The sequence below is a fragment of the Delphinapterus leucas genome, chromosome 16, assembly GCF_059928025.1.
Source record: "Delphinapterus leucas isolate spDelLeu-1000000601 "Yukka" chromosome 16, BTC_Dleu_Yukka2, whole genome shotgun sequence".
NCBI classification, from domain to species: Eukaryota; Metazoa; Chordata; class Mammalia; order Artiodactyla; family Monodontidae; genus Delphinapterus; species Delphinapterus leucas.
Genome location: NC_143144.1, coordinates 24,433,594 through 24,453,469, shown reverse-complemented (window position 1 = coordinate 24,453,469; position 19,876 = coordinate 24,433,594). Strand labels below are relative to the sequence as shown.

General features: G+C 52.2%; 2 protein-coding genes across 5 annotated transcripts in view; one reads left to right on the top strand and one right to left on the bottom strand.

The window, feature by feature from the left end:
- The first annotated feature begins 164 nt into the window (after positions 1 to 164).
- On the top strand, positions 165 to 18,635 carry TACR2 (tachykinin receptor 2). Its single transcript, XM_022590756.3, is given in 7 exon segments — positions 165 to 666; positions 2,209 to 2,403; positions 5,723 to 5,873; positions 6,480 to 6,676; positions 9,537 to 9,647; positions 17,785 to 17,866; positions 17,869 to 18,635. Coding segments are annotated over 7 exon segments (1,188 nt in total). The 5' UTR covers positions 165 to 274; the 3' UTR covers positions 17,929 to 18,635.
- HK1 (hexokinase 1) overlaps positions 12,045 to 19,876 on the bottom strand; it is a 71,167-nt gene continuing 63,335 nt past the window's right edge. For 3 of the 4 annotated variants that reach the window (XM_022590752.2, XM_022590753.3, XM_089897583.1), the window contains 3 exons: positions 18,259 to 18,414; positions 14,464 to 14,697; positions 12,045 to 12,929 (listed from right to left, as the gene is read on the bottom strand). In XM_022590752.2, coding sequence (XP_022446460.2) covers positions 12,785 to 12,929; positions 14,464 to 14,697; positions 18,259 to 18,414 — 535 coding nt within the window. In that variant the 3' untranslated portion in view covers positions 12,045 to 12,784. Of the gene's footprint in view, positions 12,930 to 14,463; positions 14,698 to 15,869; positions 17,827 to 18,258; positions 18,415 to 19,876 lie in introns of those variants that run through there. The other variant, XM_089897582.1, reaches the window with a different exon arrangement.

Sequence of the window (19,876 nt, the reverse complement as noted above, 5' to 3'; positions counted from 1 at the left end):
CCACATGACATTGGAGAAGTCTGGCCAGGCCATGGGAATGTAAAATGCCAACGGCTCTGGACCCGGCTCTCTGCTCAGCCTAACTCATCTTTGCTTGAGACTTGGGAGTGCCCCCCGGCTCCCCAGATGTGCCTGGCTTTGCACAGGAGTGCTTCCCTCGCTCGCCCATACTCATGCACCAAAGAGGATTTGTCTTCTACAGCATATCCGGCAGGGCACCAGGGCCTGGAAGGAGTCAAGGAGCTAGACTGTTGTCCCAGACCCAGAGGCAGCCATGGGAGCCTGTGCCATGGTGACCGACACCAACATCTCATCTGGCCTTGAGAGCAACACCACAAGCATCACAGCCTTCTCCATGCCTGGCTGGCATCTGGCATTGTGGGCAGCAGCCTACCTGGCCCCGGTGCTGGTGGCTGTGATGGGCAATGCTGCGGTTATCTGGATAATCCTGGCCCGTTGGAGGATGCGCACAGTCACCAACTACTTCATTGTCAACATGGCCCTGGCCGACCTCTGCATGGCCGCCTTCAATGCCGCCTTCAACTTCGTCTACGCCAGCCACAACATCTGGTACTTTGGCCGTGCCTTCTGCTACTTCCAGAACCTCTTCCCCATCACAGCCATGTTTGTCAGCATCTACTCCATGACCACCATCGCCGCCGACAGGCAAGAGGGGGCAGCTGCGGGGAGTCGGCTCGCTTTCCTGGGTTCACACAGGGCTGGTAACTTGCCCACAGTCACACAGCAAGTTAAGGGTAGAACCCAGTGAATTAGTTGCCTCCTAACCTGATCATGATCATAAACTATGCATCTGGAAGACAGGGGACTGTGGAACCGAAGCAAGTAAGGTTCACGTTAGACACAAGGAAGAACTTTGCACTAGACGGCTGTTCAAGGTTACAGGGGAAGACCAACGGTGTTTTAGGGACCTTCTGAAGTGTTCTTCTCTGGAGTTGATCTTTGTTTTACTGAAAGGAAATTGCTTATATTGTCATCCTATTCCTAGGTATATTATATGAGGGGAAATTTTAACACTGCACGCAGTTACTATATAATTAAGATGGGGCCAATTACTTCCCTGATGCTGCTCTCTGGGGCTGCAGACTGTGACGTTCTGACGGGGATGGGGTGGGGGCAGGAGGGGTGGAGGAGTGATCAGTCGGCAGATCTGAAAGTCCCCTAAGACTTTCTTTTCATTCACTCAGGTATTTGAGGCACTGTTTCAGGCACTGGGGAATAAACATCAGTGCGAAAAGAGTCCCGGAATCATGGTCTCATGGAACTTCCATTTTAAAGGCTGGGTGGAGGGTGGGTAGTACGGACTGTAGAGGGCAGGGTGGGAGCCAGGAGACCAGGCAGGAGGACATTGAATAATAACCCAGGTGAGGAAGGATGGTGGCTCAGGTCAGGATGGTAATAATGGTGACTTGTCCATTCATTTCTTCATTCATTCTTATGTTCAATGCCTACTATGTACAGATACTGTTCTGGGCACTGGGGGAAGAAACAGACAAAGATGCCTGCCCTAGTGAGAATTTAAATAATAAACACAAGACTAAACAAATGATATGTTGTATTTTGAGGTCATGAGTGCTATGGAAAAATATCAGGAAGGGGATCCGAGGCACTAGGGTATGTGTGCTGGGGGAGGGCAGGTCGTAGTGTTAGATGGGTGTCAGGATCAGCTTTATTGTGAGAGTGGGATTTGAGCTGCGTCCTATTGCTCTGGCCTGGTCTCAGGGTTCAGATTAATCCCAGGGAGGAAGGCCCGGGGGTCATCTAGGACCAAAGCCGTCTCGGCATATGTAGAGCAGTTCCTCCACGGCAGAAAGCTGGTGGGCAGCTGCTTTGGGCTTCGTCCAGGAGACCGTTGGGCTCTGTTAAGGTTTCTGAACGGAGGACAGGCTGTGTGGCTGGGGAACTCGGCAGGGCTGAGCTTCAGGACAAGGCCCCAGATGGACTGCCGATGTGGCCACACCGCTCTCTTGTGGCCATCGAGAGGACATCCGTGCTCAGAGGGAGGCCATGTGGTGGAACGGGGTGGGGTGGGCAGGCGTGTAGGGCGCTAGTGTCCCACATGGCTGTGGGAGAGCACCAGCCCAGCTGGCTCTCTGCAGGTCGTCAGCCAGGGTGCAGGGAATGGGACTAGCAGATCTGGGCTGGTCTGACGGGAGGGCACCCACCACTCACACCGCCCTCTGCTCACAGGTACATGGCCATCGTCCACCCCTTCCAGCCACGGCTCTCGGCCCCCAGCACCAGAGCAGTAATTGCTGGCATCTGGCTGGTGGCCCTGGCCCTCGCCTTCCCCTACTGCTTCTACTGCCCCATCACTATGGACCGGGGTGCCACCAAGTGCGTGGTGGCCTGGCCCGAAGACAGCGGCGGCAAGATGCACCTTTTGTAAGGCCTGGGGGTGGGGGAGCATGCGCACATGCATGTGTGTGTGTGCATGCACATATGTGCACGTACACATGTGCAGTGTGTATGCATGGGTGTGCACATGTGTCTGTGAGTGAACTGGGGATTATGTGAGTACAGTATCAACTAAAAGTAACACTTAGCACTTACTAAATGTCAGGTTTGGTCTAAGTACTTTACATATATGAACCCACTGGATTCTCCTAACAATATGGGTATGTATGTATTATTATTCCCATTTTTCAGATGAGGAAACTGAGGCACTAAAAAAAACTAAGTAATGTGCCTAAGACCACACAGCTAGTAAGTGGTAAATCGAAGATTTAAATCCAGGCAGTCCTGCTTCAGAGCCCAATCTCCTCACCACTCTTACTTAAATAAGGGACATGTTAGGGTACCGAGACAGAAAGAAAGGGCAGGTGCCAGAGCCTGGGATGTTTTCAGGAGGAGCCTGGAGTGGACTTGACCTGAGGCAGGCACCGTGGGCTGGGGGATGGGGGGAGAAAACAGAACTCAGGCGTGGTGCAGCTGCTGTGTGACACTGGGTAAGTCCTTTCCCTTTCTGGGAGTCAGTCTGCCCAGTTCTCACAGCGGGTGTGGCTTTGTCATCCCCAAGCACGGGGCGGGGGGGGGGGGGGTTGGTAGTAGAGGATAAAGAATTGGTTGAGGTTCTGGAGACAGTAGTCGAGTTGGAGTCCTGCGCTGTCCCCTGCTGGCCGAGGACCCTTTGTAGTCACTTAACCTCTCTGACCCTTTGGCTCCTTCTCTCTTAAAGGGGATTAGTACGAGAACCTTGCTCAGGGGTTGTTGCGAACACAGAAGAGAAAATGTACCTGACGCAACTTAGCACAGTGCCTGGCACAGAAACGGCGCCCAGTAGGTGGTAGTTTAAACGGGGAACAAACGAAAACAAACCTGGCAGATTTAGTCCAAGAAGAGCCCAGCTGCCCCAAGCCTGAGGATGTGCACGCTCTGAGCTCAGAGCCGCCAGAGCACAGCGACAGCTCAACTCCCTCTCCCGCCTCCTTTAACACTCCTCCCCCAACGCCCGCCCCTACCTGGTCTCCTCCCGTCCCGAGCACCAGACAGAAGAGCGCCACGCCGCGGCCTTCGGGGAAGGCGCCATTCCTCTGAGAAGCCTGTTCCTGGCAACTGCTGAGTTTCCCGGGAAACTGCTGCCCTGCGTCTCTGCCCTCGTTCCGTAGCCCACGTTCTCAGGACTCACGGCTCCAGGGGCGGAGTCTACGTAGGGACCCGCCCCCCTTCTTGGCTTTGGGAAGGGGCGGAGAGCAGAACATTTCCTGACTGGCCACTGCGGGGCGGTGTTTCTCCACCTTAACAGTGAGCTTTTCTCTCTGAGGTGCGGACCAGTGAGAATTTAGGGTACCAACCACCACCTTTCTGGGGATGGTGATTTCCGACTCTGCTCCAGGCAACAGGGGAAAACAGGAGGGCAGAGGTGGGCTAGGAAGGCTATACTTTGGTGCTACTTCGAATTCTGAGAGGATTTGGGGGAAAGCCTGATTTCTTGTGTGTAAGAATATATTATTTGTTCTTGGGTTGGGGAGCTTCTGAGATTTAGACTGGGGGCTCCATCCGTACAGGCTCACATCCTGTGTGTGTAGGAATCAGGAAAATGCACATACGCTCCCCAAATCAAAATACAAAAAAGGCAGTCCAGGCTATGAGATTCTGGCAGGCCCTAGAAGATGGTTCCCAAAGCTCCTTGGCACTCCCTTTTGTGTGGGAACCTAGCCCGGAGTGAATTCCTAACCTGAACTGACCCACGAAAGAATGAGGCAACAGAAAGGCGTCACTCATACTCGGGAAGGATGGTAGAGATTAACTCCTTGTTTTACAAATGGGGAAACAGACTGAGGGAGAGATCTGACTTGCCCAAGGTCATGCTTTAAATTAGAGGCTAGGCAAGAACCCAGTTCTTCCGACTCCACAGGGCTGACCCTCAGTGGAAGGAAAATCATTTGTGCGTTAAGTCCGTATAGAGCTGTTTCACAGGACACAGACTTCCTGTGCCTCTCTGAGCCTCATTTTCCCGCTCTGGGTGCTGAGACAGGTGGCCCTGCTGATCCTCAAGGTCTATCTATCTCAGACACTGTGACGTCACAATGAAGGTAAGGTACAAGGGCCTGGCACCTGGCTGCTGCTCCACCCTCACCTGCTCCACAGTAGGACAGATGATGATCGGGGAGTCTAGGAGCCCCCAAACCTTTTGTAATTAGCATGCTTGCCAAAAGAGTAAGCAAGCCGAATTCTAAACTCAGGCTTTAGGGAAGACATTTGCTGGAGCCACCTACTCCCCTCCCTCCAGGTGTCAGTACCTCTTGAAAGGGACCCAGCAAGGCTGGCACACGGGGAGGAAAGGAGGGGCTTGGGTACACCTCTGTTCTCCTAGAAAAAGGTCACATGACAGGGCCAGGGGTCTTGGGTCCATTCACCGGATGCTCCTGCTTGGGCCTTGTCAGAGAGAGGCTACAGCATCGCTCAGAAACCAGAATGGGCAGCATGCATCTTTCCAAAAGGAAATGAGAAGGCCTCAACACAGCCCCGGGTGTCCTCCACGGGGACTGGATGAGCGCCATCAATGGTGCTCCGGGCCACTTGCTCACAGGTGGTGTGAAAGAGTACCTGCAGATGTGAGCCATGTTCCCAACCAAATGCTCATAGTCAGGAAGAGATGCTCCACTAGCACGTACAGTGTGGCCTGTCTCCACTGCCCCTTCCCTGCTAGGGATGTTGGTACAGGATAGAACCATATCAACTCTAGGAAATCTATCTAGACAGACAGATGCAGATATAGAAGATATACATAATCTATCTAATACATATGTGCATATACATATACACATATATTACATGATTCTGGAAGAAATATTCCAAACCATTAACAGTGGTGGGGGTGAGATACATAATTTTACTTCCTCCTTTGTGCTTAACGGCATTTTAAATTTTAAACAAATGTATTACTTGGTTAACTTTTTCATTCCTATTTATTTCCTTGTTTGGTAACTTGTCTGTCACTTGGAAGGACTCAGAGCTAACACAGGTGTCCCTTTTGCAGCAGGGGAAACTCTCATTGGGCACATGTGCTAGCCAGTCTGCCCTTCTTTTTTTTTTTTACTTTTTTTTTTTTTTTTTTCAAACCAAGCCCTTGGGAGGTGGCCCAGGGTAGCCCGCCAGGGACAGCTCAGGGGCGTCAGCAAGGTCCTGGGGATTGAGTGCTGGCGGATACTGGAGTCGCCCCCAGGTCGCCCCGTGCCCAGTCCCTTGACTCTCCTTCCAGGTACCACCTCGTGGTGATCGCCCTCATTTACTTCCTGCCTCTCGTGGTGATGTTCGTCGCCTACAGTGTCATCGGTCTCACGCTCTGGAGACGCACTGTCCCAGGGTACGAGGTGCATGGCGCCAACTTGCGCCACCTGCAGGCAGAGAAGGTGAACTCCGGGAGCGGGGCCGGAAGTTTGGCCCCGCCTCGGGATCAGCCATTCCGGGCATGTCGCCTAGAGGGCGCCGCGGAGGATAGACTCCACCTGTAACTTGCCCTTGTCCCAAGTCCCTGGCCAGAACATTCATTCCTTCTTCCCGGGCGGGCGGACTTGCTTTGGTCTTTGGGCTGTGGCAGACACAGATTGCAGGGAGAGGGAGACCTTGGAACCCGTAGCTGGCATGGTCTCCTCTAAGGATGGGGTTAGGAACGACAGCTCATCCACTCTCCAGGGAGGGGAGCTGCTCTGCTCTAACAGGGATCCAAGACGCCTTTTAGAGGAGGTGGCTACCGAGCTGGGCTTTGAGGAGTGAGGACTTCAAAGGAAAGACAGCAGTGTGGACAGAGAGACCAGCCTGAGCAAAAGCCCTGAGGTGGAAGGCCCAGGAGCGTCTGGGTAGCAGAAGCTCTAGGGGCCTGAGCCTGTGGAGGTAGACAGGGCCTGCTTACTGAGGGCTTCTCAGGCGGGCATGAGACGTGCCTCGTGCTTCCCCTCGGGAAAACTGGGGCTTGGGGCTTCCAGGCTGAGGAGTGACCTGAGTCTCTCCTGGACCAGTCTGTGAAGACCATGGTGCTGGTGGTGGTGACATTTGCCATCTGCTGGCTGCCCTACCACCTCTTCTTCATCCTGGGCAGCTTCCAGGAGGACATCTACTGCCACAAGTTCATCCAGCAGGTGTACCTGGCGCTCTTCTGGCTGGCCATGAGCTCCACCATGTACAATCCCATCACTTATTGCTGCCTCAACCACAGGTGAGCCCTCACCCCAGCCCCTCTCGTCAGCCTAGCTCCACCTGGACTCCCCTGCACAGCTCAAGCCTGTGCCCATCCATCCCCGCCACCATGGGATTACCATCCCCCCAGGGAGCCCCCAGCACAGTCCTCCCTCGGGTCCAGGCCTAGCTCGAGCCCCACCTCCTCCCCAAAGCTTTGCCCCGTTGCCCAGGCCACAGCTCTCGCGTCTGCCTGCCCCTGCTCTTTCTTCTGGGGGCTGCATCTGGGACAAGGAGAAGAAAGGAGGGGGACAGAGAGATGGAGGGAGGGGAGAGAGGGAGAAGGACAGCCAGAGAGGGCGGAAGGAAGGAGCCAGGTAAAGGAGGGAGGGACTGATGGTTTTAAGAGCTTCCTACACTGAGGAAAAACTGAGGACTGTCCCTGGGCGAGGAGAACAGCGCCAACCGCAGCAGAACGAAGCACTCAACCTGAGGCCCGGGGCCAAGACTAGAGGGGGAGCAGGTTACTCCCTGGAAGATCACAGAAGGGGCTTTCAGGGCAGCAAGGAAGTGACCTTGGCAGAGACTGCCAGAAAGGAAGGAGCCAAGTTCTCACTTCCCCCCCAACCCTTGTACTTCTAGAGAAGTGTAGTCCCAGGGAGGGGCTGGCATTTGCTCAGGGGCACTTGCACAGGTGAGGAGGTGCTGGGCCAGGCAGGAGCCCCAGCCCAGGAGTCCTGCTTGCAGAGCAAGTCGTTCAGCCTCTCAGAAAGCCTTGACGGTGGAGCTAGGTAAGAGGAGATGAGAGGTGGACACTGAGTCCTGGCCTTAACGAGGCAATGATGTGGGTGAGGTTGGCCCTGGACATCTTTTATCATCTCCCTGCCCACATGTCCACACCAGTCATAATGCCAGTAGGATCTTTGTTGCTCAGACATCCCACCCGGGGCAGGCCAGAAGGAAGTAAGAGACTGTACTTTTTTTTTTTTTTGACTGTTTAATGGCTGCCAGAACCCTCCATTTGAGAGGCAAATATATAATGGGAGGGAGGTGTTATCCCCATTTTACAGATGAGGAAACTGAGCCTCCAAAAGGAAGACTCTCCTAAACTCATACAGCAGGAATTCCATGTCTCCAAGGCCTGTAATCTCATCCCCGCATCACACATTTCTCTTGCATGCAGTTGTAGAAGTGTGAACTTGGAGACAGGGACTGTCACATCAGGGAGGGGGCTCCCAGCCTTCTGTGTCTATGCACTGGTCACTCTCCCGCTACCCAAAGACACAGTCCCTGGGAGTCTGAACACCCCAGGGCTTTACAACTTCTGAATCATTCAGTATTTGATGACAATAGCTCTGAAGACTGGTGTTCCTGGCGGAATTTTCATTCTTCCGCAAAACATTCACCAGTGGCTCTGTGTGCCCGGCACTGTTCCAGGCCCTTGGGACACCCCGGGGAACAAAAACAGTGATCACTATCCTCGGGGAGCTGACCCTCTAGTGGGGAGGTGGAGATAGACAATAAGCAAATGTAATGAGTAAATATACATTGTGTATTAGGTGATAAATCCTATAGAAAAAAGAAAAAGTAGAGCCGGGTAAGAGAGGACAGGAAGTGCCGGGGGAAGTAATGGGCATAAGGGTTGTGATTTTACAGGATGGTCAGGGTAGGCTTTACTAAGGGGTCTTTTGAGCAGACTTGAGGACTGAGTGGGCCCTGTAGGTGTCTGGACAAGAATTCCAGGCAGAGGGAACAGCCAAAGCAAGGGCCCTGTGGTCAAGGTAAGGACTTGGGCTGGTTCTCTGACATGAGGAGCCCTGCAGTGTTCTGAGCGGGGGAAACACATGCTCTGATTCCCTTTTAAAAGAATCAGTCTTGCAGCTGTGTTGGAACTGGACCACAGAGGGGCAAGGTGGGGGAGGCAGGGAGATGGTTAGGCAGGTGCAATAATCCAGGCGAGAGATGGTGGGTTTAGACATGTGACAAGTGGTCAGAGTCCGGAGATTGCTAAGGTAGAGCCAACAGAATTTGATGGAGAGGCAGTCAAGGATGACCCCAGGTGTCTGGCCTGAACTAGTGGAAGGACAGCGTGGTCAGTTGTCAGGAACTGAGACGAGGACGACTGGGGGGGTGTTGGGGGAAAAGGGTGGGGAGCTCGGGTTGGGACATGCTGAGTGTGGGCAGAGGCCATGAAGCTCCCATAATAAAGGCATTTATTGGGCTGCACCACGGAACCTTCAGAGCTACAGCGGGAGGAACCAAAATCGGGCCTGCTCTTCTGAAACTCGGAACCCTGCGTCTCCGGGAACAGACCATATAGTTCTTTCCCTCCCTCCGCATCACACAGGGTCTCATCTGTTCTGCCGGCTCTTTCTCACTTCTTCCAGTCACTCTCTGCCTCCTCTGATCTCCAATTTACAGGTGGACCCTCTTTGCTGCCTTGGGGAAAGTTGTCTATTTTTTAAGCAAACGTACTAAAACTTGGTAGTTCCATGTGTATATTTTCTTTCAAAGCATCCGTATTCTACCCAACATTGCCAAAGCCCCAAGTTTTTAAAACTCCTCTTTGCATACTCCTTTAGAAGCCAATTAACAAATCGAACAAGAAAATCTGTTGTGTCTTTATGACCGAACTTGGTTTATTTTTGTTTGTTTGTAATAACAAACGGTCTCATTCGGCTCGCTTCAGTCCTTGGACTTAGCTCCAGATTACTTCTGGTTGTTTCCAAAAACCAAATCCACTAAAGAACGTGTCTCCCCAGAGACCCTGAGCTCTTAGGAGCGAGGCAGCGACTTTCCTCTGGAGGAGAGATCGGCTCCTGGAGGTGGGAGCAGCCACAGGACAGTTCCCATAACTGCCGCCCTCACTCCGTTGCTCAAGATGACCCTCCATCCCCCAGGTTTCGCTCTGGATTCCGGCCTGCTTACCGTTGCTACCCATGGGTCACGCCAACTGAGGAGGACAAGATTGAGCTGACTCACACCTCATCCCTTTCCACGAGGGTCAACAGGTGTCACACTAAAGAGACTTTGTTCATGGCTGGGGATGTGGCCCCCTCTGGGGCTGCCAATGGGCAGGCTGGAAGTCTGCAAGCTGAAGTGTCTGCTGACCCCTGAACCCTTGTGCCTGGCTTAGCACCCTGGAGAAGTAGCCAGAGAGACTCTCTACATCAGAGAGTTTGGCCCATGCCTCAGCCTTCAGTACATCAATGGAAAAACAAGATGGGGCCAGGAACTCTGCAGTGGGTGCTGACTCTCCCAGCCACCCCTCTGACAGTGCTTCAGGGCGTCCAATAAGTCAGAGAAGACAGTGTGAGCTAACATTTATCTAATCTGGGAGTTGCAAGCTCGAATGCCTCCCTGGGGCATACAACATGAGTAAACCGAATCCAGTATAAAAGAAAAACTGTAGATAAAATGATAAAAGGTAAGTGACTTTCAGTGTTGGGGCAAAAGGAAGGGTGGGGACTGTGGCAAACTGGAGAGCACAGGAATGCAAAGGGGACGACAGCCGATCAGCTCTGGACAGATGCTGCCATGTGGCTGGGAGCCCAGTGTTGCCAGATCCTCCAAACCTTTCAAGAGAAGCCAGAAATCCAAATCTGTGAAACTTCCAGGTTTGTTCAATTGAGCTCCCATTTTTATAAATGTTGCATAAACCAAACAAAACACACCTGTCGGCAGCACCCAACCATGACACCGACCTATTATTAGGCTAAAGACACATGGAAAGAAGCTTCTTGTTTTGCAAAGCCCCTAACCTGTGAGCCAATCCAGGACTTCTCTGCCTTAGCATCTAAGAACCCAGATCCACCCTAGTGTAGATGGTGGTTAAAAGGAGCCTCAGGGGGCTTCCCTGGTGGCGCAGTGGTTGAGAATCTGCCTGCCAGTTCAGGGGACACGGGTTCGAGCCCTGGTCTGGGAAGATCCCACATGCCGCGGAGCTACTAGGCCCGTGAGCCACAACTACTGAGCCTGCGTGTCTGGAGCCTGTGCTCCGCAACGAGAGGCCGCGACAGTGAGAGGCCCGCGCACCGCGATGAAGAGTGGCCCCCGCTTGCCGCAACTAGAGAAAGCCCTTGCACAGAAAGGAAGACCCAACACAGCCAAAAAAATTAATTAATTTTAAAAAAGGAGCCTCAGCTGGGTGGCCTCAGACAAGTCACAATGACCTTCAGCTCCTTTCCCTTTCAATGGCAAAACTACCTCACAGGGATGCTGTATGATGGGAGTGATGCCTATAAACTGGCAGGCCCAACACAGGTTAAGTGCTTCATAAACAGCAGCTGTGACTTATTACTACCAGGGCAGCCGTTTGACCTGAATTCCGCAAGTCAGCAACACAGCCCTCACCCTTACTTCTGCTCAGGGAGGTGGCAGGCAGAGAACGCCCACTGTCCCATCTCCCAGAAAGCTCCAGGCCCAGCCCAGTCCACACCTCACCCTGCTTGCTGACTCACCCTTCCCACCTCACGGCCCCTCCAGAAGCATCACGTAACACTGTAAATGCACACCTAGAGTTCAATGTTATCTGTGTTCTCCACAAGATCACTGTGTCATAGGCACCGGCAGTGACAAATAAAGGGACTCTGGTCTCACCAAACCAAGGGAGCATGCAGTCAGTCCTGGGAAAAGCCACCAGAGGTGTGGTCATGGCCTGGGAGACTCACATCACACCTCAATCACAGGGTACCAGAATGTGGACTGATGTGGGGTCCACAGACAGGCTGGGGGAGAACCCCAAACGGCAGCCACAGAGTGGAAGAGCACCTCAGGACTGCGGTGGGGCAGGGATGACAGCGTCAGACAAAGGCCCACAGAAGGGGTTCGTTTATGACGGGGGTTGGGGAGAGGACAGCAACCCTGCTACCCTGGGCTGCTGCAAGGCCTCACCTGCTCAGGGCAGGGGATCTCTTCATCCATCGTCCTGGAGTTGGCAGAGAGGGTGATGAGGGCAGGACCCGCTCTAGCACAGCAGGAGGGAGGGCCAGTGTTGCCCTGTCCTCTCATGGGGCTTCCAACAGCCCCCGCAAGCCAAGCTGACTTTTCCTTTGTTCCAACTACAAGTGAGGAAGCCAGGCTATTGGAAGACAGAGGCCTTCCATCCCTTTACCTTCTGAGAGGTGTCGAGGAGGAGGCTGCAGGAGTCCCTCCCTGCGGTAGGCCCCCGGGGCTGGAGCAGGGAACTGGAAGGGCAGGTGCTAGAAGAAGGGGAGAGGCTACTTCTTGACCCTCTGCAGGGAGAGTACAGAAGTCCTCAAGCCAAAAGAAGGCTGCACGCTGAAGAACACAGCCTTCATTTCAAACTCTGCTCTGACCCAGAAGGCCACGAGACCCCCCAGGGTTTGGTTTCTGCCACATCCCCCGACGTCCTCCCCACTCCCCAGCCATTAAGCGTCACTCGGGTCTTTGAATTGGTACAAAGTTTACTAGGTCATACAACATGGCTCACAAAAGCGATGGGAAATTCCAATGAGCGTACTGTTTCTTGATTGGTTCGTTTTACCCAAACGGAGACAAGACACTTTCCCGCCGGACTGCCCACCTCCCCTCCCCCAGACAGACAGGATGCAAGACTGTCACAATGTGGCTATGACCAGTTCCACGGACACACAGTTCAGTGGCATTGACACGCCCTGATGGGACCCCAGACAGCAATGGGTGCGGGGCCGGGAGGAAGCGGCGGCTGACGCACCCGTGGGAGGAGTCCCGGCAGTGTCTGCTGGTGAAAATGCATTGCACACGGGGGACACATCCCCAAGGACGGGCTGCGGAGGCCCATAAGGCCTGTCAGATGGTGTGACTTTTCATTTTGGGCCAATAAATAACTGTTGGACTAATGCATAAGTTAGAAACGGACGCCACTAAACTTCACATGTGGGGAACGTACGACCAGGTTGAAGTCAAATCATGCAAAGTGGCAGGGCAGGTGAGGAGGGATCTGGAGGTCAGGGAGATTACCAACAGCACACACTCTATTTTGTACCCTACATTACGCGCCATTAGTTGGCTTCTGTTTTCCTCCCCGCGGTGGTGCTGGCGGGCTTTGGTGCTGGCGTCTCCCAGCACAGCTCGCTGGGCAGAACAGGGGGGCGCTGCTTGAAGAGAGAAGTGCTGGAAGGGCAGCAGGCTGGGGGGTCCAGGACTCTTAGCTGCTCGTTTCTTGCCGGAGCCGAACGCCCACTGCCGTGATGAGGGCGGCTCCCTTGCCGCTACCGTCTTCGGATAAGAGGAAGGACACGTTACACTTTGGTGACAGTTCCTTCACGGTTTGGTGCATGATTCTGGAGAAACTAAAAAGGACAAAAATAGAGAAGGGTAGGTAGAGGAATATGAGGAGAGATGCCGGACCCACCTGAAGACGCTGAAGCACCCTAACAATAAGGAGGGAAGCGAGATGGGAAGGGCTGCTTGGAAGCAGCTGTGGCTTATTGAGAACGTCTGGGAGAAAGTGGGTCTACAGCCAGTCCTGTTACAATTTGCAGCAGGGAGGCACAAGAGAGAATCCAAAACCAGCTGCTCTGTACACCTTCTGAGGGTTAAGGCATGGCTCCCATCCTCAAAGCCTGAGGCTCCGAGGGGACAGAAAACCAAGAAGGGGTGCTGGGACCTGCGGGCCAAGCTGGTCCGGCACTGGGTCAGCTCAGCAGGCTGCATGGAAACGAACATCACCCACCCCCAGCTGCAGTCCTCTGAGACCCCAGCCCAGCACCTGAAGCTAAGAGAGGGAGCCCCCCACCCCCATGAACACTCAGGGCAGTGGGGCTCCTAGAGAAAATACTGACTGCCCTTGGCTGAATTCCTACTAGGTGTCCCACACTTTATATTTGTAATGTCCGGCCTGCCGGTGGTCATTTTCCCATGAAGAAGAGGAGACTGGGCAGAGATGAAGCCACTGAGCACAGCTCCTACATGGTGGTACCAAGATTAAAACCAAGCATGTCCATGCGCGCGCGGCTCCAAAGCCTAGCTCTAAACCACAGTGACAACGAGGACAGCTATAAAGGTGGAGAGACAGAGGTCGGGGTGGAGCCCAACAGATGCTTTCATCCCAAGCCACGGCCATGATGTAGGCAGGCAATGCCTACACTGAGTTGGGTGAGGTTGCTTTTAAGTGGAGTGAGCGGCCCAGTTGACTGGGGACAGTCCCAGTGTGATTATTAGTAGCACTCTCTTGGCTGGCAAAAGTACCTCCATTTCGACAATAATATGGTCACTCTACTCATAAGAGCCAAGCTTTGGGATGTGTGGTAGATCAAAGAGCAGATGGGCTCACTTCTCCTCCTCCAGCATATGGGGTGCTGGACACCTGACCAAAACGTCAGGGAGGTCACATCCCACCCGCCTCCCTGCTACAAAGCCCAGGGCCAAAACCGCTCCTGCCTTCCAAGGCTCTTGACAAACTGATTTAGCAGGTGGACAAGACAGTGGGCCCTCTTCCGCTTTCCTTCACTCCCTCTACCCGCTTACCAAACACAGCCTCCCGGCCAGGCTGATGGGTAAGTGCACACCCACCCTTACCTCCTTTCCTGCTCCCCACCTGGATGAGAGAGGCCCAGGAGGAGGGGAAAGCAGGAAATGCCAGGCCACAGGTGTGAGCTGGCCAAGTGAAGCCGTTTCTCCACCTCCCCAGGCATCCCAGGTAAACTTCAGAGCAGCTCATTTCCTCGTCCCAGACAAGCCCCACCCTGACCACACAGCCTGCAGGTTGGCTGTGTCCTGCTGAGGAATTTTCTTGGTGGGAATCACATCCTGATGTCCCATAGCCATAAAGGGGCCTTGCCTGCCCAGGAAGCTCTGCCCATCCCCACCGGAAGCCCCACTCACTGCGGATGAAGCTTGTAGAGCGTCCCATCCACGCCCACAGTCACGTTGAGGTGGTCCAGCCCCCTGTTCTCGCGGATCTTGTCCACCACGGCAGCCATACCTGCGCCACACAGCTGTGCGGCCCTCTTGGACACTACCCCGCACACGGTCTTCACGAGGATGCTGTCGTCACACGTGCTGTTCAGGCCAAGTTGCTGGAGGATGGCCCGGACCTGCAGCAGCGCTAATCGGTCGCTGTGGGGGACAAAAGCCAGGAGGCTGGATGAAGCAGGACCCACGAGAGCAGCACAGAAGCTGCCGACTCCAAAGGAGCCGGCCCCAAATCACTGCACTTATCCACGAAAAGTGTCATGGGGTTTTCTCTCCCCTTCAAAATAACATTTACTTGTCTATTTTTTTTAATGATCCCCAAAGTATTACATGTTAAGTTGTAGAAAAACTAGCAAATCTAGAAAAATAAAAATTGGAAAATTAAAACTATCTACAATCCCAACACTGGGGAAAATACTATTAACGTTTAAATATATTTCCTTCCAATCTATTTTTCTTGGATATCATTAAACAATGTCTTTGTCCTGATATGTGAATAGGCTTGTTCTTTATTTATTTTAAAATTTTTGTTTTATACTGCAGTGTAGTTGATTAACAATGTTGCAGGCTTGTCCTTTATTTATGGTTTTCTTTCTTGCTGTTTTTCATGCTTCATACATCTGAGCAAGTTCCCACCTCCTTGTCTGAGACCAAGATTGGTAAAAGCTGCCATAGTAGTCTATTCTGGGGATGACCATAATTTATTTAGCCAGTCTAGAGAAATTTAAGTTGTTTGCAATTTTCTGCTAATATAAAGTAACACTCTGATGCTGTTCCTGTTGGTGCAAGTCAGATTTTCCCCTTAGGATACATTTCTCGGTCAAAGGGTTTTTGATACATATTGCCAAGTGCCTTTCTGAAAGTTATATCAATTTACTGTCTCTAACAGAGTATTTGGCCTTACTCGTCCCCAGTGGAAAGGGGCTTCCCTGGTACAGTGGTTAAGAATCTGCCAGCTGATGCAGGTGACACGGGTTCGAGCCCTGGTCAGGGAAGATACCACATGCCGCGGAGCAACTAAGCCCCTGCGCCACAACCACTGAGCCTGCGCTCTAGAGCCCGGAGCCTCTACTGAGCCCACGTGCCACAACTACTGAAACCCACACACCTAGAGCCCGTCCTCCGCAACAAGAGAAGCCACAGCAACAAGAAGCCCGCGCACCACAACGAAGAGTAGCCCCCACTCGCCTCAACTAGAGAAAGCCCGCGCACAGCAACGAAGACCCAACACAGCCAAAAATAAAAATAAATAAAAGAAGTAAATTTTTTTTTTTTTTTTTTGGCGGTATGCGGGCCTCTCACTGCTGTGGCCTCTCCCGTTGCGGAGCACAGGCTCCGGACGCGCAGGCTCAGCGGCCATGGCTCACGGACCCAGCCGCTCGGCGGCATGTGGGATCTTCCCGGACTGGGGCACAAACCTGTGTCCCCTGCATCGGCAGGCGGACTCCCAACCACTGCGCCACCAGGGAAGCCCAATAAATTTTTTTTAAAAATTAAAAACACTGGACAATTTGGTAAGAATGGCATCACACTGGTTTAATCTGTGCTCCTCTCTATTAGTGAGGATTACTGTTTTTGTTTACTGGCCATATGAACTACCTTATACCAAAACTCTTGTTCTCCTGAGATATTTGTCTCCTCATTAAACTGAAAGAGTTGACAATGACTGATGATAAACACAACAGCAGTGGCAAGAACAGTCAGCCTTTTCTGAGGACTTACTATGTGACACGTGCTTTACATACATCACCTTATTCCTCCTCCTAACAGCCAACTGATCCATGTATGATTATTCCCATTTTAAAGATGCGGGAATTGAGGCTCGGAGAGATCGAGTAACTCACCCAAAGCTCACAGCCAATGGGGTAGAGCAGGTCTCAAGACCAGACCTGCCAAAGCTCTTGCCCACCATGCCATGCTCTGCATCTTGCATATACAATGCAAATGTTTTCCTTAGTTTTCTGTTTGTCTTTTAAGCTTGATGACTGATTTTGTTTTTATCTTATAGAACTATGCAGCTAAATTTGGCATTTTTTTCTTTATGATCTCTTCCTTTGCTATCACACTTGAAAGGACCTTCCCCAGCACTTCACACCCATCAGGATAGCTATTATTAAAAGAAAAACAAAAACAGAAAAGAATAAGTGTTGGCGAAGATGTGGAGAAGTTGGAGCCCTTGTATATACTGTTGGTGGGATGTTAACATGGTACAGCCACTGTGGAAAATAGTACGGCAGTTCCTCCAAATAAATAAATAAGTAAAATAATTATGTGATTCAGCAATTCCACTTTTGGGTATACATCCCAAAAGAATTGAAAGCAGGGACTCAATTGTGTATTTGTACACTCATGTTCATAACAGCATTATTCACAAGAGACAACAGGTGGAAGCAACCCAAGTGTCCATGGATGGATGAATGGATAAAAATGTAGTGTATACATACAAAGAATTATTCAGCCTTAAAAAGCAAGGAAATTCTGACACATGCTACAACATGGATGCACCTTAAAGACATTATGCTAAGTGCAATAAGCCAGTGTGAAAGGACAAATGCTATATGATTCCACTTACATGAAGTCACTAGAGGAGTCAAATTCATAGACACAGAAGGTGGAAGGGTGGTTGCCAGGGGCTGGGGGGAGGCGGGAAATGGGGAGTTAGTGTTTAATGGGTACACAATTTCAGTTCGGGATGATGAAAAAGTTCTGGAGATGGATGGTGGCGATGGCTGAACAACACTGTGAATGTACTTAATGCCACTGAACTGTCCACTTCCAAAATGGCAACAATGGTAAATTGAATGTTATAATATCTACCACAATAAAAAAACGTTAACAGGAAGTATTCACTGATATTTTCTTCTCATTTTTCTCTGGCTCCTATTTTCCACACTTGGCCCTTGGGTGAACTTAGAATGAGGAGAGAAAGCAGTGGGGAGCTTGGTTCCCTATCATGGTGCCCGTCCCCCCACAGCTGTGAAATACCATCACTCCACGTGCCCAAGTCCTCCAGGGTCAGTGCCGCAGGGCCGCTGTCTGCAGCTAGCACTTCACCGCGTGGGTTCTGGTGGGCAGTGAGTTCTACCTGAAGGTTACAGACGCAGGCCTGGGCGAAAGCGAGGGGCAGACCCGAGCCGAGCCAATGTCAGTGCTGCTATCGTGACCATTCTAGTATGAAGGTGACTTTTGCACAAGCTCTTTTGCTGAGCACTTTTCCACCTCTTCTCACAGCTCACTGTGGGAGATGGCAAAGGCACAGATGAAATGTTCACTCTACATGAGAAAAACAGGAGGAAGACAGAAGCAGCTTGCTGGGGGGCACGGTGGGAGGGGAGCTATGCATCCTAGGCTGCCTTTCAGAGGAAAAGAGGGTGAGGCCAGACCAGGGGTGCTTGGCTCTTCTGGCCTCAATGGTCCTTCAATACAAGTATCTGTGATGCACCTTTCCTATCCTGGAATGTATCCTACTTACACACAGGATGATCTCAAACAAATCAATATAATGCCCTAACATACACGATGAATGAAAGGAAATGATTTATGGTAAAATTATGGAACTTCAAAATGCAACTGCTCAGGGCCTACTACTCCAGAGGAAGAACAAAACCCTCCCAAATGGCCAAAATGTCCCCTATGTTGCCTACTGCCCCCATCACGGCCCCCTGGCCAGGTCCACCTCTAATAGGGAAGGCCGTGCCCACTCACCTCTCGATCTGAGAGAGATACTTGGTCTGAAAGATGCCCCGAGTCTTCAGCGGCTCAGAGATCTGCCCTCGGAAAAGGAATCCCCTCTTGGTGAAGTCAATTAAGATGTTGCGGACGATTTCACCCAGGTACATACCGCTGATCATCTTCTCATACCTGGAACGAGAGGAGGGGACTGGGTGTCTATATGAAGCCTGCAGTCTCACAGTAACCCGGGCGCCTTACTGTGCCTCACCGGCATCACCAACCCGTGCACCCAGCCCCGTGCTCCCTGGCAGAGGCAGAGCGTGAGACCGGGAAGGACTGAGGAATCCCCAACCCTCCCAGGATCAGACGCAAAAGTACCAGCACTCTGTCTCACTGCTGGACCATCCTCTTCCTCACCTGACTCCCTGCCTTTGCCTGGCGAAACCCCACTCCAGCTCTCAGCTCTCAACTTGCCCAGCACGGCTCCAAGAGGTCTGTCCTCCCCCTGCCTATCTCAGCTCCCATGCACCCTCCCTTCTTCACAGCACACACAGGTCCTCCGCCCCTTCCCTGCAGCGAAAGCCTCGAGGGGACAGAGAATGTGTGTCTTGCTCAGCTTTGAGTCCCAGGGCCCAGCACAGCTCAGCGTTGCTCTCAGTCAGGTGCTCAATCAATACCTGTAGAGCCAGCAAACGGCTTAAAGGAACAAGACAACACAGGGAAAGTTCCCACTAGATTTTTGGAGGGTTTTGCCAAAATCCAGAGTGCTGGTCAAGTACCCACAGAGTGATAAAGCCACACAGGCTGGAGGACCCAGGTGGCCACCACGCCCCTGAGGGTCACCTGTTCGTGGGGGCTTTTAATTCCTGTCCTCTCCATGCTCAGGAGCCTCAAGAAATGGCATGGGCTTTAAATGCTTCCATGCACACACCCCATCCCAGTGTCCCCAAGCTGGCACGACTCCACTGGAATGTGGATACTCCAGAAGACTTCGGGTGGTCCACAGGAAAAACACGAAATAGAACTCCTATCATCAATTCCCATCTAGTCCTTTTCATTCCATCAAGGAGACATCTCCTTGGTGTTGATAAGTTTGATGCTGATATGGCTCTAACCACTTCCAACCTCTACTGAGCTCCCTTACAACAAAGGGGGTCTTCCTGTAGAGCTGTTGGTAGGCACAGTAGCTAGGATTGAAACAACGCTGTTCTACACTATATCCATTTTATGGTAATATTGGTTTTCCTCCCTCATTAAACGTAAGAATACAAGCTGATTTAAAGAAAAACGTTAAGCATAGGTGGTATTTGGAAAAGACAAAAATCTTGAGGTTAGCTGGAGAATCACTTATGTTTGGGAGGTATTACCCCCAGCTCTTCATTCTGTTCCTGGGGGCACGGCTTAGACCACCTCGTCTTGGCTGTGGCAGAGGATGGCCTGATCCCTGGGAGCTTGAGACAAGGGGTCATTTGTCTCTATGCTGGGAAGGGTGGACACTGCCATCTTGGGGAGGGTCCCTGACACCCGAGCTGCAAAGATCCAATTAGCCACTAGGTGGTGCAGGAGGTCTGCCATGGGAAAAGGAGGAATTGGCGGTGGCGGGCCTCTGCCTCACCAGGGACGGGGAGCCCCCCAATCCCGCTGGCGACGT